The sequence below is a fragment of the Arabidopsis thaliana genome, assembly GCF_000001735.4.
Source record: "Arabidopsis thaliana chromosome 1 sequence".
NCBI classification, from domain to species: Eukaryota; Viridiplantae; Streptophyta; class Magnoliopsida; order Brassicales; family Brassicaceae; genus Arabidopsis; species Arabidopsis thaliana.
This window is the reverse complement of record NC_003070.9, coordinates 7,048,712-7,071,948: the sequence shown is the minus strand read 5'-3', so window position 1 is coordinate 7,071,948 and position 23,237 is coordinate 7,048,712. Positions and strand designations below refer to the sequence as shown.

At 39.7% G+C, this 23,237-nt stretch overlaps 2 protein-coding genes, 1 long non-coding RNA gene, 2 other non-coding genes and 1 pseudogene across 7 annotated transcripts; 1 reads left to right on the top strand and 5 right to left on the bottom strand.

Annotated features, from left to right (window-relative positions):
- Nucleotides 1-387: 387 nt before the first annotated feature.
- On the bottom strand, nucleotides 388-6,455 carry AT1G20390 (annotated as a pseudogene; the record flags this gene model as incomplete). Its single annotated transcript has 1 exon — nucleotides 388-6,455.
- Nucleotides 6,456-6,706: 251 nt separating this feature from the next.
- AT1G20380 (Prolyl oligopeptidase family protein) lies at nucleotides 6,707-10,507 on the bottom strand. 2 transcript variants are annotated; one of them, NM_101889.2, is made up of 11 exons: nucleotides 10,175-10,507; nucleotides 9,586-9,805; nucleotides 9,313-9,513; nucleotides 9,162-9,232; nucleotides 8,887-9,049; nucleotides 8,161-8,754; nucleotides 7,691-8,071; nucleotides 7,469-7,608; nucleotides 7,253-7,388; nucleotides 7,053-7,166; nucleotides 6,707-6,967 (listed from the first exon to the last, which is right to left on the bottom strand). In NM_101889.2, the coding sequence occupies exons 1-11, from the start codon at nucleotides 10,282-10,284 to the stop codon at nucleotides 6,902-6,904; spliced, it is 2,196 nt and encodes a 731-aa protein (NP_173463.1). In that variant the 5' UTR covers nucleotides 10,285-10,507; the 3' UTR covers nucleotides 6,707-6,901. The 2 variants fall into 2 exon arrangements, with proteins under 2 accessions (NP_173463.1, NP_001321031.1); NM_001332444.1 differs by having other exon boundaries at nucleotides 9,313-9,805.
- A 3,131-nt stretch (nucleotides 10,508-13,638) lies between these two features.
- MIR394a lies at nucleotides 13,639-13,755 on the bottom strand. Its single transcript, NR_139767.1, has one exon. It is a non-coding gene; the product is annotated as a microRNA ath-MIR394a precursor (primary transcript).
- Nucleotides 13,756-18,203: 4,448 nt separating this feature from the next.
- AT1G20370 (Pseudouridine synthase family protein) lies at nucleotides 18,204-20,372 on the top strand. Its single transcript, NM_101888.2, has 2 exons — nucleotides 18,204-19,586; nucleotides 19,680-20,372. The coding sequence occupies exons 1-2, from the start codon at nucleotides 18,361-18,363 to the stop codon at nucleotides 20,101-20,103; spliced, it is 1,650 nt and encodes a 549-aa protein (NP_564112.1). The 5' UTR covers nucleotides 18,204-18,360; the 3' UTR covers nucleotides 20,104-20,372.
- A 436-nt stretch (nucleotides 20,373-20,808) lies between these two features.
- AT1G05547 lies at nucleotides 20,809-21,118 on the bottom strand. The gene is made up of 2 exons (NR_138917.1): nucleotides 21,023-21,118; nucleotides 20,809-20,911 (listed from the first exon to the last, which is right to left on the bottom strand). It is a non-coding gene; the product is annotated as an other RNA (non-coding RNA).
- Nucleotides 21,119-22,009: 891 nt separating this feature from the next.
- Nucleotides 22,010-22,833, bottom strand: AT1G05543. Its single transcript, NR_138916.1, has 2 exons — nucleotides 22,312-22,833; nucleotides 22,010-22,161 (listed from the first exon to the last, which is right to left on the bottom strand). It is a non-coding gene; the product is annotated as an other RNA (long non-coding RNA).
- Between the last annotated feature and the right edge of the window lie 404 nt (nucleotides 22,834-23,237).

Below are 23,237 nucleotides of genomic sequence, written 5' to 3'. Positions count from 1 at the left end.
AGTTCCTTAGATCGTCGGGACGATTGACATCGGTCCCGGGCGACTTTGGAATAGGTTTCGCGTTTTGCAAGCGTTGAGCTCGGCTTTTAAACCTTCGCGAGTAAGCTTTTTCCCGGGTTGTTTTATCAAGCCCGGGCGAACTCGGAGGTGTTTATCGATCAGTTGCCGGGCCAAGGCAATGATGTGAAAGTTCGCTCTACTTTAGGTAAGTCTCGAGATGAACAACAGATAGAATTTTATTAATATTACAGCTGCGCCCCGTCAAACGAGGCTGCCTACGTACCCTTTGCAGGGATCAAGCCGATCGTAGTTCACATTTACAAAGTGATGAGGTGGTTCAACCGCACCTCGGTTTTTTTTTGTTTTTTTTTTTTTTTTTTTTTTTTTTTAGTAATAGTATCTCTTCAGGTGCATTGAGTTCCAGGTGCGAGGCACCGCGGTGCCGCTCATTGTTAGGAGTTCGTAGTCTCCGGGTCGGACGATTTTCGATACTTGGTATGATCCTTCCCAGTTCGCTCCCAGTTTGCCGGCGTTGATCTCGGCTGTATTTTCGAAAACTTTCCGGAGAACGAGATCTCCGACGTCGAAGTGGCGATTGTGGACCTTTTGGTTATAGTGTTTGGCGGCGGCGAGTTGGTAGTTCTGAATGCGGCAGAGGGCGGCGTTCCGTATTTCTTCCAGGTCGTCGAGTCGATCGAGCATCATTCTGTCGTTGAGTTCGGGGTTTTTCACCATCATGGATCTTCGAAGACTGGAGTATCCTACCTCGGCAGGGGCCATGGCCTCCATTCCGTATGCGTGTGCGAATGGAGTTTGATCCGTTGCACTTCGGGGCGTCGTTCGGTAGGACCATAGGACACCATCCAGCTCGTCTGCCCAAGCTCCTTTCTTTTCGTCTAGTCTTTTCTTCAGACCGGAGAGAATTGTCTTGTTTGTGGCCTCGGCCTGGCCATTCCCCTGTGGGTACCGTGGCGTGGACTTATTGAGTCGTATTTTCCAGCTGGCGCAGAAATTTTCGAAAGACAGCGAGATGAACTGCGAACCGTTATCGGTTATGATTTCATAAGGGAGACCGTGCCGGCAGATGATGAATTTCCAGACAAAGTTTTGGACATCATTGGCTCGGATCGTCGCGTATGATTCGGCTTCGACCCACTTCGTGAAGTAATCGGTCATTACAAGGATGAACCGTTTCTGTCGTGAAGCAGGCATCGGGCCGACGATGTCCATTGCCCATCGCATAAAGGGGTATGGTGCGACTCCGGCTCGTAGCAGTTCCGTGGGTTGATGGATGGTGGGCGCGTGTCTTTGACATTGTTCACACTTGGCCGTGAAGGTCTTGCAGTCAGAAATCATTGTTGGCCAGTAAAATCCTAACTTTTTGAGCTTAAGTGCGAGAGCTCGTCCTCCGGAGTGGTTTCCGGCTGCTCCTTCGTGAGTTTCCTTCATTATTTCATTGATCTCGGTTCCGTGGAGGCAGTTCAGCATTGCTCCGAACGCGCTGACCTTAAGGAGATGCTCCTTCATGAGGGTATACTTGGCCGCTTTGATTCGTAGACGCCGCGCTGTCCACTTATCACTTGGCAATGTTCCATCGGAGAGGTAATCGCGAATTTCTACTCGCCAATCGGTCGGATCCGCTGGGTCGGGGGCGTTCGAGCTTCGGATGGTATTTACGATTTCCACGGCGTCGGTCGAATCGATACTTGGTTTATCAATACTTTCCACCGGGATGATTCGTCGCAAGTCGGAGTCGGAAGTTAACGCTAAGGCGGCGAGCGCATCTGCCGGTGCGTTGTCACCTCGGGGAATTTTTGAGAGTTTAAAGTTTTCGAAATCTTTCGTCATCAGTTGGACGATCTTGAGATAGGCGTCCATTTTCTCGTTCTTTGCTTCGTACTCCCCACTGAGCTGCCCGGCGATGAGTTGCGAGTCGGTGAATGCGTGGATCGTGGTTATCTGCATCCCCGCGGCGAGGCGGAGCCCGGCAATTAGGACCTCGTACTCGGCCACGTTGTTTGTTGCGACGAATCGGAGACGAAAGGACTGTTCTAGCACCTCGGCGGTTGGGGAGACGAGGCGAATTCCTATCCCCGATCCGCGAGCTGAAGATGAACCGTCCACGTACAGACTCCACTCTTCACCGCGGTTTCCACTGACCGCACGTTCTGCTGACTGTAACGGTAGTTCGATGAGGAAGTCAGCCAGGACCTGTGATTTCATTGCGGGGCGTGGTCGAAAATCGATGTCGTATTCGCTTAACTCCACAGCCCACTTTGTCATCCGTCCTGACTGACTTGGGCTGTGTAGGGCGACTCTTAGAGGTTGATCGGTCAGGACGGCTATTGTATGTGATTGGAAGTATGGTCGCAGTTTTCGTGCCGACGTGACGACTGCCAGCGCGGCTTTTTCTATTACCGGGTATCGTGTTTCGGCTTCGACTAGTGATTTGCTCGTATAGAAGATCGGCCTTTGCTCGCCTCGGTCTTCTCGTACTAGTACGCTACTTACTGCGTGATCCGATACTGCGATATAGAGATACAAAGTTTCGCCGACTTCGGGCTTTACCAGGATCGGTGGTGTGGAAAGGTAGTCCTTTAGCTTTTCGAAAGCTTCCTCGCTATCCTTATCCCAATCGAATTGGGCCCGGCGCTTGAGCAGGTTGTAGAATGGTAGGCACTTGTCCGTTGATCGTGAGATGAATCGATTGAGGGCGGCAATTCGTCCTGTGAGCCTTTGCACTTCTCGGGCGTTCCGCGGTGATGGTAGTTCGAGGATAGCGCGAATTTGTTTTGGGTTTGCTTCTATTCCTCTTTTAGTGACGACATACCCAAGAAACTCTCCCGATGTTACTCCGAAGGTGCACTTGGTTGGATTTAGCTTCATTCCGTATGTATTGAGGACGTCGAAGCATTTGCTCAGATGCTCGACATGGTCTTCGGGCTTCAATGACTTTACGAGCATGTCGTCGATGTACACCTCGACGGTTCTCCCGATCTGGTCGGCTAACATTTTATTGACGAACCGCTGGTATGTTGCCCCGGCGTTTTTAAGCCCGAAGGACATCACCTTGTAACAATACGTGCCGCGGTCGGTAACGAATGATGTCTTTTCTTGATCGTCCTTGTGCATCAGGATCTGGTTGTAGCCTGAGAAAGCGTCCATGAAGGAGAGGAGACCATTCCCTGAAGTTGCTTCGACGAGCCGGTCGATGTGCGGTAGTGGATAACTATCCTTTGGGCAGGCTTTGTTGAGGTCGGTATAATCGACACAGACGCGCCACTTTCCGTTCTTCTTTTTGACGACGACGGGATTTGCTAGCCATTCAGGGTATTTCACCTCGATGATTTGCCCCGCCTTAAGGAGTTTTTCCACCTCTTCATTTACTGCTCGTGCACGCTCCGGGCCGAGTTTCCTTCGTTTCTGTTTTACCGGCTTGAAAGTTGGATCTACGTTAAGTTCGTGTGCGGTGATTGCCGGGTCGATTCCCTTCATATCTTCGATGCTCCATGCGAAGGTTTTGGAATTTCGTTTAAGTAGTGCAATGAGTTCGAGCCGAATTGATGGTGAAATCTCTGCCCCAACACCAACGCACCTTGTCGGGTCGGACTCATCTATGTTTACCATCTCGGTGCGGCACAACTCGGACTCCTCGTAAGACCTACTCGGGGTCTTGGCTTCCTTCGGCGCTGGAGCGGTTAACTGCTATAATTTCTTGGCGGTTCGATTTTTGTGCTCAATGAGGAAGCACGTTCTAGCGACCTGTTGGTTACCTCGGAGAGTGAAGATGCCGTTGTGCGTTGGGAACTTAACGCACTGATGATAAGTGGACGGGATGGCTTGCATTTGGTGAATCCAGGGGGTGCCGAGGATAACGTTGTAGACCGCTGGTTTGCCAATCACGACGAACTTCACCCAGGCGATTAATCCTCCGACAAAGATTGGTAGTTTAATCGTGCCTATTGTCATGACGAAATCTCCATCGAAACCGGCGAGAGGTTTTGAGACTGGCTTAATCTGACGATCCGTTATGTTCATCGCGGTTAAAACATCTTTGAAAATCAAGTCTACCGAGCTCCCGGTGTCAATCAGAACCCTTGTTACTCTGCTATCGCTTATGATCAACTCGACAACGAGCGGGTCGTTGTGCGGGGTATCCAAACCTTCTAGGTCGACGTCGGTGAATGAGATCGGAGCGCTTTGGTTCGGATTTCTTGTCGTGCTTGTGGATGAGGGCCAAGCTACCACCATCTCGGCTTTCTTTCGGTATTGCTTAATTGAGCGCACTGAATCGCTGCAATTCTGGAGTCCCCCCATTATCACGTGAACTTGTCTAACCACGACTGGTTCCGCGGCGATAGCCTTTCCGTTTCGCTGTCTTTTGGCTGCCGGATCGTCAGCCGAGGTAATTATCCCTTGTTCTGCTGGGGTCGGTGGTTTGGTTTGATCGTTCAAATATTGTCGGGCCGTAGTTTCGTTACGTCGTTGATTTTTGTTATTTATCGGGGGTCGGTCGCATTCGATTGTTATTCCGCCGCTCTTATACTTGGCCATCAGGAGGCCCTGCAGGAAACGGCAATTCTCGGTCGAATGCGCTCTGCTTTTGTGGTATTCGCAGTACATCGGCCCTGCTGCTGGGGAATCGGCGTCGCGAATATATTTGTTCCAAGGTTTAGCGTCGGGAGTTTCGGTGCTTACTAAGAATGAAGTTGGTTTTCGGCCCGCACTGGGATTGCGATCGAGGTGCTGTCGCGGCTCGTTTGAGTCGTCAGGTCCGACCTTAATAACCACTGCGTCTTTACATGCGGGGGTTTTGGTCGAGTTGTGTTTTCTTGCCAGAATGAGCTTCTCCTCTTCAAGTTCGATGAACCTGGATGCCCGATGCAGGGCGTCCTCTAGGGTGCTCGGAGCGTGTAATGTTATGTCATCCCGGAATCTGGAGTCGTACCATACTGCATTTCGTAGCGCAACTATTGCAGCTTCGTCGGGCACAGTGATATTTGTGACTACCAGTTTGAAACGATCAACGAAAGATCGAAGTGATTCTTTAGCTCCCTGAGAGATGGACCATAGGTCGGCGTTCGATGTTTGATTTTCAATTAGAGGCGCGTAATGTTTGAGGAAGGACGAGGTGAGCTGATGGAAGCTGTCGATGGAATTGGGTTTTAGACGTGAAAACCAGTTGTGAGCTGGTCCGGTCAGATGTTCGATGAATATTTGACACCTCCCGGCATCAAAGTTGTCGATCGTGAGCTCGGCCCGGTTTATGGCGACGTTGAACGATGTTAGGAACTCTTTCGGGTCGTTTCTACCGTTGTAACTTTCCAGCTTGATTTTTTGGGCTCCTCTGATCGAGACGTTAGTTATTCGTCGAGTAAAGGGGGTTTGCTGAGTCTCCTCCAGAACGCGGTCGAGCTCGGGCGCCGTGCTTGTTGCGCGGTGGATCTTGGAGCTCATTTCAGATATAGTGCGTCTGAGGTCGGCGACTTCTGCGTCTCTTGCGACATCGTTGGTGGGACCGGCGATACGGACTTGAGGACGATGCTCGATGCTTTCAAACACTGGCCTATGGACTGAAGTTCGGCTGGTTTGTAGACGATTGATTTCGTCCATCGAATGTGCTTGTGCAGCGGCTAGGGTGGCGAATCGTGCTTCCGTTCTGGCCTCCTGTCGACTTAAGTGGTCGAGGATGTTCTGGAGTAGTCCTCCGGGCCCGACATAGGTTCCGTCAGTAACGCGTCGTTCCTCCTGGTCCGTATTCCGACGAACTGGCGGGTTCTGCTCGGCTAGGGGAGTTTGCGAGCTGGAACCCGGCAGCGGGGGGGTTTCTACGTTGGCCCCTGCCATTTGTCCTTCCGGGGTAGATGGGAGTGATGGAGCCGGGATGGATGTTGAGATGTGGATCCGTCCTGGGGCTGGTGCCGCTGCCCTACCTCCCGAGCTGGAGGCGTTTGCGTCGAGCGCTCCTGAAGGTCCGCCTGTTGTCATCTCCGTTGTGAGTTCGTGGTTTGTTGGATAGATATCTCCGAGCTATCCCCCTACCTGGCGCGCCAACTGTTAATGCACGAATTAAACAAGTACGGGTGAGTCTCTGGGGAAGGTGAAGAATCAATCTCTAATCCACGAGCTGAACTTGAAGCTGGGCAATCGACGGGCTGAAAGGCTTATTGCGAACTGAGAGCGTAGTTGAGGGCGCTACGAGGTGATGCCGTTTCGAGCTGGTGGTTCTAGTGAGCTGGCTCTTCTGGGCGAGCTGGCTGATCTTCGACGAGCAGACTTCTCTCGACGAGCTGACTTGTATCGATGAGCTGGCTCTTCTGGGCGAGCTGGATGATCTTGACGAGCAGACTTCTCTCGACGAGCTGACTTGTATCGATGAGCTGGCTCTTCCGGGCGAACTGGCTGATCTGGGCGAGCTGACTTGTGCTATCCTTTCTCCAGGTCCCGAAAAACGTCCCTTCTCCCGAGACTTTCTATTCCTTATTTATACCCGTCCGTATAGTAGGGTACGCAAGGTGAATTCCCAAGAGTGCCCCCCTTTTCTACGCAGCTGAACTCACATCCTGACCAGGCCGGGCTTCGGCCTGCTGGGCCGGCTCGAGTTCTAAAGTGATGGTCGGGCTGGGTCGTTATTCCTTGAAATGGGCCGGTTGATCACTGAGGCCCAATTGATGTATCAACAGGTTGTTTCCGATAAACTACACAGTTTCCATGTCGCATATGCATACGATTTTGAATCTCTTGGACAATAATATCGTGGATTTAGAGATTAGATTAAAACTCAAAGATACTTTTACTCTAGTACATTTTCTTTATAAAAGAGGAGGGACTGTATAATTATAATATAGTAGCTCTCTCTAAAACATAACAAGAAAGAAAAGCTAATCTCTTTGTGTAAATTCTAGTCGATCCATGAAGCATCCACCATCTTCGCCATGAACGAATATCTATCAGCCGCTTCATCAATCTGTTGCAGCTCACAAACATTACACTCCAAGCATTTATATTGTACAAAAACATTTAACAGAGAAGTCTTATGTTTAGATAGTTACCATCTTTTGCGTTGGACGTCCTGCTCCATGCCCGGCTTTTACTTCTATTCGAGCAATTATAGGGTTCGTCTGTGGACTATTCTCTAAACTCAAACCTAATTCATATTGCATTGTCTGCGAAAGCGAAATCGGGTTTCAATGGAAGATGAAGAAGAAGAAGAGGAAGATACAAAATGCAAACAAGAGGTTGAGAGACCAACCGCAAGCAACTTGTAAGAATGAAGTGGGACGACTCTATCGTCATGATCAGCAGTTAACAACATGGTTGATGGGTACTGAAAAAACAGATCTGTCTTCTGTTCCCATGGCCTCTTCACATTATGCAGAGGCGAATACCTTATTTTTACAGATTAAAACCATCAGATAAATCTACCAAAAGAGAGAAGCTTTATGGTGATCCTAAATAAAAGACTTACTTTATCAGCCAATGGAACTCCTCTTCCTTGTCAGAACAACCAAATTCAGAAGTCCAAGCATGTCCTATGGTAAACTTGTGAAACCGGAGCATGTCCATGACCCCAACATGAGCCAGAGCACACCCAAAGAGATCCGGTCTCTGCAGTAAAAGGTGTAAATTTTTTATTATGTAACTATGTGATTGCTATTTTCATGAGCTAAATATTTACTACTCTGTTTACCTGATTAATGCAAGCCCCTACTAGAATACCACCGTTACTACCACCTTCGATACAAAGTTTCCTCGGTTGTGTATAACCAGCTGAAACCAGATACTCAGCCCCGGAGATGAAATCATCGAAGCAATTCTGCTTATTGGCAAGAGCACCAGATTTATGCCATTCCTCACCATACTCACCACCACCACGGATGTTTGCAAAACAGAACACGGTACCAAGATGCCTACCAAGCACAATACGGGTCGCGCTGAAAAACGGCGTCATGCTTATGCTAAACCCTCCATATGCATAGAGCAAACATGGGTGTGATCCATCTAGCTTTATATCTTTTCTAGCCACTATAAACATCGGTATATCTGTTCCGTCCTTACTCGGATAAAAGACCTATAAAACATAATCATGAAAATAGGAACTCAAAAATAATGTTTGTATTGCAGATTCAGTACTTTGTAATGGAGAAAGCATATACATACCTGAGTGACTTGAAATGCAGTTCTATCGAATCCAGGTACACCGATTTCACGAAATACCGTTACTTCTGGAGCTTCATGGGATAAGTCACATATGTAAATGACGCCAGGTGTAAGGAAGCTTGTGAACCTAAAGAAAAACGTGGTGTCTTTACGCCGAGCAAAAACTCCACATACCGAGCCAATATCTACAGGTAATCCATGAAGCAAGGAACCGGATTTCAAGTCCCTAATCTGCAGGATGTGTTTTACATCACTCATGTAGCTAACAACCAGTTGGTCTCCATTAACTGCAGAAGCTGTTGAGAGAACATCCTTTTCATGTTCAGCGATAACATCAGTCCAACTGCTCGGTTCCTTCAAGTCAACCCGAACTACTTTGTACTTTGGGGCATCTTTGTTGGTTAAGAAAGTAAACAATGTCTCGTCGTTTGCGATAGCAATGTATTGTGCGTCAAAAGTGTCAATAAGCTTAACAAATGGAAGTAAAGTGTTGCTTCCTCTAAAACCTTCTAGACCTTTAGGAAGTAATGAGAGATCACAATGATAAACCTTGTTTACAGGGTCACAACCTTCTTCAATTGACATGATTAAGTACTGCATTGGAAAGGAAAAAATAACATAATGGTTGGATCAAAACTCAAACCCAAATCTTAGACTTTCTGCATCATAAGACTAACTTTAAGTGAAACCATCACCAAGAGAAATGAGAAAAGAGCTAGCTTTTACCTTCCCATCATCAGTGACTTTGGATCCGAACATATGTTTGGGATTATCTTGGTCTCTCCAACACAAAACATCTTCGGATTGATCAGTCCCAAGGAAATGGTAGTATAACTCATGGTAAAGGTTAGAATTAGTCTCTGTACCAGCATCTATCTTCTCTCCCTCTCTACAGAAACAAAACCAAAATCAGAAAACAGTAATAAAAACTCAAACTTTTGAAACAAATTCCTCAGCTTTTACACCAAAAAGTTTCACAGTTAGTTAAACCAAAGACTCACCGTGGAGCTGGATAGCGACTGTAGAAAAAACCTTTCCCATCATGTGTCCATGTGATCCCACTAAACTTAACCTGATTTCAGAACAAGTTTCATGTCAATGTCAATAATGAAACTTCAAACTAACGAGTAATTCAACTTGAAGACGCCTTACCCAAGATAAAGAATCAGGTTCCACTTTCTTATCTTCAATCTTCATCACTTTAATAGTAACCCAATCACTACCACTAGAGCTAAGGCCATAAGCCAAATACTTAGCATCCTCACTAATAGATAAAGTGTTTAAAGAAACTGTTCCATCATCACTAAGAGTATTAGGATCAAGCAAGATCTCTGCTTCAGACTCCAAATCATCCTTCAAATGAAAAAAAAAAAAAATTCAAATCAAAAACCCACTTAAAGAAGATTATACTCTGCTTCAAATTACCTGAACATGAAGCACACTCTGAGCTTGAAGACCTGAGTTATGGAAGTAAAAGTAGCTGTTCCCTCGCTTAAAGGGCGTATCGAAACGAGGATAATCAATAAACTTTGTGAATTTGTCATGAAGCTTTTCCTTCGTTTCGCAACTTTTGAGCACTGAATCTGACAATTGCACTTGCTTCTCTACAAATTCTTTCACTTCTTCAGCGTCAGGATCTTCCAACCTACCAAGAGAACCGAATCAATTATCTTAAACTGAATTCTAACCAAACCAATATACGATTGTACCAAACCGGGACACAAAAAAGTTAATGAGCAAACAAACAAAAATTGGTCCAGAAATTAGCCTACTGGTCCAGTAAGATCAATAATGGGCCAAAAAAAAATCGATAGAGCTGGTCCAAAAAAGGCTCGTTATGCTATTGGTCATGAGCTAAAAATCTTTCATTACGATAAAACAGCAGAAATTTCAGAAAGCTCTCCGGTAATAAAAATCTCCGTCAACTCAACCAACATGTCAACAACGTTATCATACAAAACAAACAAACAAACAAGTGTAGCTAGTTACAGCTGAGAACGTAAACGCTTTTTACCAGCGGTAAGGATCGGAGACTTTAACGCCGTGATAATCTTCAACGACGGACTCATCACGCCTCGCCGTTGGATACTGCAACCGCTCTTCAAACGCAGGGAGAGATCCCATTCTATCTATTAGCTAACCTTAAATTTCCGACAAGAAAACCTAAAAAGACTTGACGAAGTAGTTGGCGTTAAGTTTTGTGGAGTCTAACGGAAAAAATAATAACCCGTGTTGATAGGGTATTTATAGGGACATTAAAAAAAAAAAAGGAAACATGGAGAAATGGAAATTAAGAGCGCGCGTGACAGATATGCATTGAGTCTCTCGTTATGTCGAAATAGTTTCGTGCATCTGTCGACATTGTTTTGTTATGTTGCCATTTTTAATCAGTTTTGTAATTTACACTAACCTTCTTTTTTGGACCATTTTTGTTTTTCAAACCAAAATGGCATCTTCACTTTTTATTTTATTTTCTATACTTGTATTCTTCCATTTGTTTCGTACAAAGAAAATAAAATTTGTGTTTCGTATGATATTGTTGATTTCTTGTATTACCAAAAAAAATTCATGTATAGAGAATGTATTTGATAATTTGAAGATTCTATTATAGAAAGTACTTAAAATAGGACTTTTAAAAAAGGATAAGAGAGGACTTAAAACGTAAAAGTTAATATTATGTCGTTAAAGAAATTGGTTTTTTTCACTTTGATTTCTGGTGACTCTAAAACCAACTAAAACATCTGTCAACACAGTTGACTAGTCAACGGATGTGGTAACCAGCTAGCTAGCGAATCCATGATCGTCGTGAGAGTGAGTCAGCCGAAACCTGCTACTATAATAGAAAGTAAATTCATTCAACCATATTATGCTATGTTTAGCCGCCCCAATCCCATTATTATAGACTAGTCCATTGTGTAATCTTTAAATGGTTTCCATTTTTGTATCGGTTATTTTATTATTGATTCGATCCACAGTTTCTTTTGGGGAAAACTAAAAATTTATTCAGTTTTATATCGTATAATTTGGGGAAATGGTTGTTTTGTTTGTTCTCTTTTCTCATATGATAAATCACAAGTATATATACACTTAACTGATGTTTGTCTAAGCCAGTAATCTATAAAGCGATTTCAATCTCAAATAATGTTAGATGAGTGGGCGAGTGATATAGTCTCGTAAGCTACTTTTATTTGTTTTTGTATTTCAAGTTTTTCTTAAGAGTCACTAAATTCATCAGATAAGACAAATTTAGTTTCACGTGTGATAGATTCGCATATCCTCTGATGCTTTATTGAATACTTTTCGTACTTCTTGTATACAAAAATCGAATTAAAGTATAAATGCATGTAGAATAATGTTGTTATACATGGCATCCATTACACATTAAGAATGGGACAATATTTTTGTAAAAAGTTAGCACAACTAATATTCTGACAACCAAATTCTTATATCTAACCATTATTACTGTTCTGAATGAAATAAATTTATTAAAAACCATTTTCATTATTAAAATAACACCATTACTAGCCTATGGATAATGAATAGAGTTTCTGATATATACCAAACTATGATTCCCAACAACAACAAAATTAGAATAGTACAGTCATCACTCATCAGGATGCGTATGTATGTCGGGCTTGAAGCCCATACATAATACCTGATTGAAGCCCATTTTCCGGATAACCATGTAACTATGTAAGCTTGATTGCTCCCGCAAGGCCGCAACGAAGTTTAATTTGATAGTCCACAAATGAGTTATTGTAGATTATAGATAGAGTCGATAACCTTTTCTAAAACCAAATTTTCATTATTATTTTTTAATCAACTCAACTAGAAGTCTAGAATGAAAACTAATGCATTAATATCTCATGCACAGATTAACATTGTGGCCTTTAACTTAATTTCTTTTTGGTTTTGTTTTTCGTCTATATTTAAGAATGTTGTAATAGCTAAAACTGAGTACTTTTTTCAGTCAGGAGAATTTTAAACTTTAATTAATACTAGTATCAAAAACTGTAGCAACCCGGATTTCATCTTAAGAAAACGTCTAGAGAGGTGGAAGTATTATGTAGAGCAAACTTTACAAGACTTTGAAAATCATCGAACGGTTACCAAAATCTTTTATGTAAACCCTATAATTCATGAATATTCATTAAATCCAAACTGTTGTCCCTCACAAGTCACAAATCGTGAGATTGTTGAATACATTACATAATACCCATTTACAACATTTGTAGAAAAGATGAGAGTCATGAGACAACAAACATTAATAATTTGGGATTATGTGGCTTGATAAGTGAGTATCCTTTATGATATTATCACAGCATTCTTCACCTATTCCTTGATCAAGTGGGAGAGACCGAGAGAGTATCATCCTCTGATTATGTACGAATTTCTATAGGCTCTGGGTATTCACAAACCTTCGTGCCAAATGAAAACATTATGATAACAGAATCTCTCTCATATATTGGAGCTTCATGCAAATTAAACTATAGCAACTCTTCGTTCCTTGATATATAGGATAAAACATCAGATATATATGTGAGTATATTTATTGATCTGGAGAACATAATTATCTTATTAATTGGAAAGCTCCTAACTTAGTTACTTAGAACATTTTTTTTCTTGCATGCGCAGCTGATTATATACTTCGAACATTATCGAAATACAAAGTGTTCAGATTTATGATCTAATAATTTTCTAAGTACTAACGTAAAACCAGATCAAATGCCAAACTTAAAGCACTGATAAGTGATAACCACCATTTACTAACCAGAATAGTAATTAACTATCATAAAATGTGATACATGCATACCCAAATAACTATGATCAACGAACAAATCTTCGTGGAAACTCAAAACATATATGAATTATTTTCAATTCATACTCAAAATAAAGCAAGTAATTTATGATCTTTGTGTAAATAGGTCAGAAATGATACCAAATGAAGGAGTACACGTAATCTCTACTACTGTTTCTTCAACTTCATATAGAATAAGGGAACATCATAATAACATCGTGGACTTCAAAACAAGATGCGTCTCCTTTCCCACATTACCATTTCTCAAAGTAAAACAAAACCTTTGTTACCTTTTTGAAATTCTGGGTCCTTCTCTTTTTCTTACTGGTTTACCTTTTTCTAGAAGACCATATAGTCCAAAGGCTACACACTATAAATGAGGAAAATCGAAGGTTATACATGGCTTTAAAAAAAAAAAAAAAAAACATGTAACATAATCAAGAAACGAAATGAAGAGCTCAACATAAAGAAACAGTGAAGGATCAATATTAGAAACGAACTTTATATATGAAATCAAACAAAAAGAATCGAGAGAATCAAAGATGTGAGAATCAAGAAAATGGTTAATCGTAAAATTACCCTAGATCGAGGCTCTTCATCGCCAAGAAACAAATCAAGATCGTCAAATTCAAGACATTGATAAACTTGTATATAGATCAAGAGGGTTTTACGAAGAAGCCCTAACAGATCTCTATTGGCAGTATACCCACCTCCTTCTTTCACACGAAACGCATATATATATACACATGCATATATGTATAGAAGGAGGTGGACAGAATGCCAAAGATGACTGTAAGAAAATCTTTGTCAAACCCTCATGAAAAGGAACAAAAGTTTAAAGATCCAATCTATTTTACTGTGTTCTTGAAGGAAACCCTCTCATAAAATTGGAGAGACATAAAGGAGTTTGCGATAGATTGAATAGTGATAGGAGAGAAGGACGGTGGTGATATTTATTGGTATTGAGAGAGAGGCAGATGAGTTCTCTTTATGACGGGCTATATAAGCTTGGCTTAAAACCCTAGATGATTGTGATGGAATAAGAGAAGAGATTGAAAGGATTCGGATTTTAATAGACCTCAGATCTAACAACATCAACACATAAAAGTGGAAGAGAGAGATTAGAAAAGAAGTGTTTTTTTTTTGGGTTTTTGTTTTGTTAATTACCTCACTAGAAATAGTTAGAAACTTTCCAACGGGGTTCATCTTTGCGCCTACCGTTTCCGTTTGCTTTTCTTTATTTTCTCAGCCTTTTTCCCCGGATAAAGAAGCGTTGACGTTGGCCAATATCTACAGAGTATAACCCAAAATACAATAAATAAATAAATAAATAACTAACAACAGAAAATATAAATATGAGACTTTGTATTATTTTTTATTTCTTTGATAAAAGAGCATTTGTAATTTGAATAATAAAGTATCACCTTCTGCATATTTTTCTTCGTATGACTTAGTTTATTTCTAAGGATATAGTACTAGACTAAGAATGGGTTTTGTTTTTGGCTGAAAACAATTGCAGCAAGTTAATTTTCGTACTCGTTTTATACCAACTCATTGTTAAGAGCAGAAACAAAAAAAAAATTGTTGGAACTTGATCGTCTTGTAATGATTGTTTTTGTTGTTCATATGTAACTTTCTTGATATATTTATCATATATTCATATTTATTAGCTACAAAAACGTTACGAACTAACAAAAATATATATTAGTATACAAGCATGCACCATGCATGTTGTCACGTTGATCACTACAACCGTTACTAATAAATAGATTATTTAAAATGATTAATAGTAACGTAAAAATCCCAAATTACGGTACCGATCGATTTGTATCAGTCCAGTGTCCACGTACACGTTGCAAATTTATATCAGTGCAAAAAGAAACGGATGATGAATTTAAATTTTAAATTTATTTATTAATAGTTGACAGCGTTTTTTAATAAATAGTTATGATAGTATAATATTTCGAATGATCACGTTGATGTGAATATAACAATTTCTTCACTTCTGGTTTATACGACGGTGCGCGAGACAACTTCCAATTAATGGGTCCATTTACTAATCCACTAGAGGCAGTGGATTACAGAATCCAAGGCTCGGGGTAAAAATGAATAACAACAGTAAGTAAGACGTCTAAAGTTTGAACATATATGACTTAAACCCATCAACTATCTCTAAGGGCTAAATAAAGTAAGACTAAGATCTTTGGAGTTAAAAAGGGTTCATCACTTCTCTCTTTTTCTTGACATGGCCAGTCTCTAATATTACAATAAATGGAATACACATAATTGTTTGATACATTATAGATTAGCAATAGGAATTTAAACATCTTTCCCTACAGTCAATTGATATGTCGCACTCATCACTCCCACGACCTTCATAATCACCTTTATGCTCCTAGACAAAATTGCTTCGACAAATCCCTACTTTTTGTTTAGTTTTGAGTTTTGAGTGAAGAAAAGGAACAAACTTCCATAAAAGTGGAGTTAGTATTGTCATAAATCCGTTTGAACAATAATAGCTGACCCCTTCAAGATATTAATTGCACCAACTCATAATAATACGTACTTCCTCACTATTTACTGCCTGAAATCTACCCACCCCCTATTTTTGGCCGTCAACACCTCATACTCTCTCAAATTTTCACAACTGACAAAAAAAGAGTTAATTCTAAACATTGATAATTTTTCATATAAAGATTTAAAGTTCTTTTTTTTCTATAATAAATATTTAACGTTCACAACCAAATTTAAATCAAATTCCTTTTTTTACTAGGATTAGCGAGGATGAAAGTTTCGCGGCTTGCACTTTGTCGGATTCATTCGACTACGATAACTTGGGTTTTTTTTTTTTTTTTTTTTTTTTTTTTTTTTTTTTTAAACTTGGCCATTTGAAAAACAAAACATTCAAGTAGAAGTAGGTTATAGACTCATCGTAGTAATATCGTCTGCCCATTTATTTTATTTTTGACATATATGCATTAGGTTTATGGCCAATGGGTTTGATATTTATTTGCATTCAATGATAATGAAAGTAAAAACTGATATAGCGGATTTGTCGGATTGTGAAGATGTCAGTGCTATGATTGAACCATTTAATAAAAGTCTCAAATTTCTGCTTTCCAGAGCATTACAGGCTATTGGATTCAACTTCTGTATTGTAAGGTTTAGTTTTATATTCAAAAAACAAAATTAACAAATGTGAAAATGTGTTCTTTTAATTTTAACACCGTTCTCTATTTATCAGTACTATTATATACGGTTTACATACAAAATAGTTAGGATCAGTCAAATACAAACGGTTACATGAAACTTCATAAGCAATGTTAAATTATGATTTCCTATAAAATATTTTACTTGCTAACGAATATTCAAATTTTTAAGTTTTAATTTTTCTACTCGATTTGCAATCTTTTTTTGCCTATCATCTACTTCATGACGTTCTAATATTTTCTTCACATTACAAACTGTATTGTAATTGTTTTGATAACTTCAACTTTCTCACAAATAACTGATACCACGATGATCAAAACTCGAGTAAGAATTAATCAATCTTGTTGCTGTCATAATTTTGATAAAACATTTTAGGTAGAGCTTCGATGTAACCATAAAATTCTCTCGTTGAAAAATTATGTGGTATCTTTTTACGTTATTGACCTACTTAGCCATCGTTTGTTGAAGACAATGTGTCCCTCATTGTGAGTGAGACTGTGATTTTCGGGTAGAATGATTTCAAGCAAAACTTCCATAAGAGCATCAACATAATTGTTGTGGATGTCAAATTTATATGTTCATTTCTTTACTTTATGCACTTTGAACGTAAAAACCCAATGTCCCACATTGACATAAATCGGACCACATGAATATGAGAATCTAACTGTATGTAAATATAGTCTTTATTTTTTTTTGTATGGTTACAGGTCAATATAAAGAATAGCTAGTCTTAAATTTATCATATCTAGCTTTCTTGTTATGAAAATTTATAATTTGACAACGCAAACTGTTTGTAATACTTCAAACCTTGAAACATCCTGTAGGAGTAAAGGTTCAATTTCTTCGATTCAATATACTAGGTACATTGCGGTAAAAAGGTTGGCAAAAAGTGGATTAAATACTAATAAGAACAATTATAAGTCGCCCGCGCAAATCATAATTATGTTTTGGCAAATTTATTCCCTTCTTGTCACCTTTTCCTTGTGCATGCGTAGACACTCTCTCATGCATATCATCATCATTATCGTCATGTACTATTATTTTTTTGTGTGTGTATTAATTCAAATCTCCGCAAGAACATTTGATTACAATGGTATATTTGTTATATACTCCAATTTATTTATGAAAATTTTAAAATAACTTGTTACGGTCCAATTGCAAACTTCTTACATACAAAAAAAAAAAATCAGAAAAAATATATTTTGAAAACTTTACTCAATTGGCATGTTACTTCAAAATAGTTATATTTGCATCCAAATTCTTTGTTTTTGTATGTTCAACATGTTTGTGGTTGATCATATTCTACAAACAATAAGTTGATTTTTTTTTTTTTTTACTTGGGAAAATCTATGTGGGATTCCATGATTACAAATCTTTTAGGGCAGCATATCACGTGATGCAGAAGGTATTTAATGAATAACTTGATTTGTTCTTTATGCAGTTGCCGAGAATTTATTGACATTTTTAATTCATATTTATTATTAAAAAAATACAATTCGTATAGAATGACGATTGCAGAAACATAAAAACGTAGAAAATAAAGGGTTGAAGAGACAGTGTTGGGTTGGGTCGAACGTCAAGTGATAGGATGTCACAAAAGATTGGCTTTTTGCTATATGATTTCAAAACATGAATCATGAAGTCCCATGACTATATATTATTCACATCACCTACCTTTGGGTATCCTTTACCCTTTTAGGCTTTTACTCCTGTATTATGTTTTCATTTTCTAACATCTAAAATGCAACTGGTCGAACTACGAGTCATGTCTACGATGGTAGATAGATAGTGCAACTATTTCAAGCTTCGACTTAAAAATTCTAACTGAAATTTGGTCAACAAATTTGGTGAAGCATAAGTGGAAACTTTAGAGAGAAAAATCCCAACAAATGTCAAATGGGTTAATCAGTGGTACAAATAGTGCGGTCTATACAAAAAGAAATATTATGAACTCAAATAACTTAGGTGTCGATTGTTTTAAAATTATTTGGGCTTAAAGGCCCAATATTACTCAGGATAATAAATGGATATTATACCTTATAAGCCCCAGTTATTAATTGCGCTTTAATTGTAATACGACGTCGTAGAGAAGGAACTCGTTCGTCATCTAAGCCAAGGACTAGGGTTCTCTGAGGGTACAGAACTAAACTTAATCCGTTAATCGTAGCAAAGAACTACACTCAGTGGTGAAAATGGAGAATCAAGAGCCTGATATCGAGAAATTGCCTCGAGACGATGTTCCTGATAGAGAACCAGACCATAAGAAGCTCAAGATTTCGACCACCGGCCAGGAAACTGATTCCTCGGCTGTTACCACCGGCGGAAGCAATGTCGCTGAGCGTAGAGCGCCGAAATACAGACGCCGGAAAGTCGCAATCGTGTTTGCGTTCTGCGGAGTAGGGTATCAGGGAATGCAAAAGAATCCCGGCGCCAAAACCATTGAAGGCGAGCTCGAAGAGGCTTTGTTCCATGCCGGAGCAGTACCTGATGCTGATCGGAACAAACCAAGAAATTACGAATGGGCACGATCCGCTAGAACTGATAAAGGAGTGAGTGCGGTGGGACAAGTGGTTTCTGGTCGTTTCTATGTTGATCCGCCTGGATTTGTGGAGCGGCTCAATTCGAAGCTCCCTGATCAGATTCGTGTGTTTGGGTACAAGCGTGTTGCACCGTCGTTTAGCTCCAAAAAATTCTGTGATCGGAGGAGGTATGTGTATCTAATCCCGGTTTTTGCTTTGGATCCATGCGTACATGGTGAAGCTGAGATGGTTAGAACGGATTTAGGTTACGAATATGTCAAATGTGTAGAGTGCTCTGAGAAAGGCTATAAGATTCCACTTGGTGTTATGGGTAAAGACACTGATTGTTGTGATACAAAATCATTGGAGATTCAGTCAGACATTTCGTCGAGCACCTGTGATGCAATAGGAGCTGATGTCAAGTGTGAAACTTTGAGCTCTAGTGTACCTAGTGCAGAAAATAACTTAAACTCAGAAGTTCTAGATGGGGCTGATGTATCTGCTTTAAGCTCTAAAGCAGAGGGTATGGAAGAATCGAATACTTTGGCTAAGGTAGAGATGAACAATGGGGAAGGAGAAGACATGACTAAAAGCGAGAGCAAGTTCTGTTATGGAGAGAAGGAAAAGGAGAGGTTTAACAGAATACTAAGCTATTATGTTGGTTCACATAACTTCCACAACTTCACCACCAGAACGAAAGCAGCAGACCCAGCTGCGAATCGTTACATTCTCTCTTTCAATGCAAACACAGTGATTAATCTCGATGGAAAAGATTTTGTCAAATGTGAAGTTGTTGGACAGAGCTTCATGCTTCATCAAATCCGGAAAATGATTGGACTTGCTGTTGCTATCATGAGGAACTATGCTCCTGAATCACTGATCGAAGCTTCTTTCAAGAAGTAAGCTTTTTGTTTCTTATTATTTCCCTGAATATATAATTGTTTGAGTCGTTTTGATTTGTATTGATTATGGAATTGGTAACTCTTCACCAGGGATGTGAGAATAAATGTACCGATGGCGCCAGAAGTTGGATTATACCTTGATGAATGCTTCTTCACGTCTTACAACAAAAGGTTTAAAGGCAGTCATGAGGAGGTGTCAATGGAAGAGTACAAGGAAGTAGCTGAAGAGTTCAAATGGAAGTATGTTTATTCACATATTGGCTCTGCTGAAGAAAAAGATGGAGCTGTGGCGATTTGGTTGCATTCTCTGAACCAGAGAAACTATCCTGATCTACGAAGCAATGAATACCAACCGGATGAAGTCATTGTCTATAAGAAGATTGGTGAAGCCTCTGAAGAAAATATCCATGAAGGCAATGCTGAGCTATTCGTTGTCGATAAGGTGAATGATGAAACCTCTGAAGGAACGACTATGGAAGAGAGGACCACACTAGAGGAGAAGGCAACAGGGTGAAGCCGCTTTTATCTACTGCGGATCACAGGATTAAGGTGGAAGCATCAAGCTTCACCCGCAGGTCCAAACTGGACTAGTGAGCCAGATGAGTACCATTTGGACATTTGTTTCAGTGTGTCCTTTTGAGTTTTGTCTCTCATGACAAAATTTTGGAAACTCAAGTAATGAATGTGTTACCATTGTGACATTTTGATCTTATTATAATGTTATCGAATAAGTATTGGCTATGCCTATATTATTTTTATCCTTTTTAGGAAAGCCATTCAAACACTAATAATCTCAATAATAATATATAACCTCATCGTGTTAATTGTTAAAAAAACATAATCATAATAATGCACCAACTAAGCAACACGATCATCACTAAGAAACAGAAAAATGGAGCATGACTAAAACCAATTTGAAAACTCCCTAAACATATAAAATCAATCAGACAACCAAAAAATGACCAAGCTGTCATCTCATCATCTCCATCGTGTATTTCTTTAACGTTTTCATTTCAATTTACTCCGATTAGTAAAAGTAGTTTTTATAAATGGTTCCACATAGACAAGAGTCCTCCTTACTCAATCAGCAAAAAGCTATAGAGCAAAAGTGGAATAATTGGAGAAATGTTGAAACAATGTTTTCTTCCATTATACCTAGTGTAGCAAATTGTGCTACTAGAAGCTACGTTATTCGTTTTACATACATGAATCTGTTAAAGTAAATTTCATCACATAGACACAGCTCATGGTGGTTACACGGTGGAAGAGAGAGTATGATGGTGACAGAAAACAGCAGAGTATGTATGTTGAAACTCTGAATCTTCCTGGTGGTTAGTGAATGGAGGAGAGAGTATGGTATGATGGTGACAGAAAACAACAAAAGCTATATCCAAAAATGGATAAAGAAACTCTTAAGCGCGTTGGGGAACTTACGTTGGAAGAAGTTGATAATAAAGGAAAAAGCAGAGCACAGTGGAATCAATCTCTCGGCTATAAAAACAGAGCATAGGGGTTACAACACAGAATCACAACAAGCAAAACAGAGAGCAATTTCAAGCAATTCGTCAAGAACCGTTGTTACCTTCTCAAAAGCGTTGACACCACATTGTATTTTCTATAGTGACTCTAGACTCTAGCTAGCACTTCTGGAATAGTATAAAAGTGATTAAGAAATGAACGATAACATTGAAATCAAGAAAAAGCAAGAACATTAATTATGGATATTAATCAACAAAAAAACAAGAACGTAGAAGTTTAGAAAAGACAAGAACGTATAGAAATTAAGAAAAAGCAGACGCACTTACATTTATCATAACCATTGAAATCAAGAAAAGTCAAAACTCCTAGAGAAATTAAGCAGACTAGTCCGTGTTTTAGTTTCACATGTCCATATATGGCGAAAGTGATCAAGTTTTTGGTATTAATATCATGCAAATCTTTAACTTGTGACACACGAAATCTCTGTTCTCTTGTTTGTTGGGTATGCTAAGTCTTCATGATTACACATGTACACATAAATAATCGTTATACAAGAAATTTTAAACAGATCACATAGCTACTAGTCTCGGATTACCAAAGCTAAAACCAAATAATAGGTGGGTCTGAGTCTTTAACTTGTGTGCCACTAGAAACCAATATTGTATATTTTTAGTATAGTACAAATATTTCTAAAGTTTTCCACGTTTACATGAGTCCTCCACGTAAAAACAAAAGCGTAATCACCAACTAAGCAAACACTAGACAATCATCACTAAGAAAAAAACGAGCGTGACTAAAACCGATATGAACATATATAAACTCAATCACACAACAAATTAAAGAAAGTTCCTAGCTGTCACCTCATCATCTCCATCGTGTTTTCTTTAACGTCTTCAATTCAATTTTACTCAGATTAGTAAACGTATTTTCTAAATGGTTCCACATAGACTTGAGTCCTCCTTACTCAATCAGAAAAAGCTATAGAGCAAAGTGGAACAATTTAGAGAATGTTGAAACTCTCTGTTTCTTCCATTTTACTTAGTATGGCAAGTTTATGCTACGTAGAAGCCAATCTTTTCGTTTTACATACAAGAATCTGTAAAAAGTAAAGTAGAAACACATAGACACGGCTTCTGGTGGTTAGTGAATGGAGGAGAGAGTATGAATGATGGTGACAGGAAACAGCAAAAGCTATAATATCCAAATTTGGATAAAGAATCTCTTAAGCGCGTTGGGGTACTTACGTTGGAAGAAGTTGACAAGTAAAGGAAAAAGCAGAGCACAGTTGAATCATCTCTCGGCTATAAAAACAGAGAGGGGGCAGAGCACAAAATCACTACAATAGAACAACACAAAGCAAGAGATAGAAATAGCAAAACTTATATTCTTTCAAAACAATGAGTGGGAGCGTAGTTTTCCAATGGGGAGAGGGAGACAACAACCAACTGACGCTGCTGATGAACCAAGACAATTTCAAACACAGGCATGTTTAATATTCATTGGACGTTTTTTTGTCTTAATTTGTGCATCGACATTGTTGATAAGTACTTAGTTGGCGTTTTTTTCCAAATCTTTCTATGAGTTGTTAATAGGCTCGTAAGTGGGGCGTCTTGGGATGTTTTATATGACGACGTATTGAGTAGTCGGTGCCAAAGGAACGAGGAGTCGTGGTTTGCTATTTCTATCAGAATGGTGCATGGAACACGCACGACTTCGCTTTCAACATCCAATAGAGTTACAAAGAAACATTGGGCAGCGTCCGAATATAACTATCTATAATAAATAATCTCATATATTGATGCTGTAAATAGATCTCTCTAATTTATTTACCTTGTTAAGATTCAGGGAAACCTATTTCCTGGGTCACTCTAGTGTAAGAACATTATTGCATCAGATATATCTTCTATCTAAATAAATAAGAGTTGGTTTTCTGAATGTTGAAATTCTACAACAAAGAATAACTTCTTCAATGCTCTTATATGCAACTTTCTCTTCTTTGGCTTTCGCACAAACTTTTGAAATATAAGACGTGATTGTGCGTGCGGCTGATTTCAAACCCTTATCATTCTCTCTATTTGAATGTACTAACAAGCATTCTACCGAACAGTTGATATGCAAAAAGGTCTGGTCTTTATACCTGTCAAATCCGCACCATACTCAGCCACATCT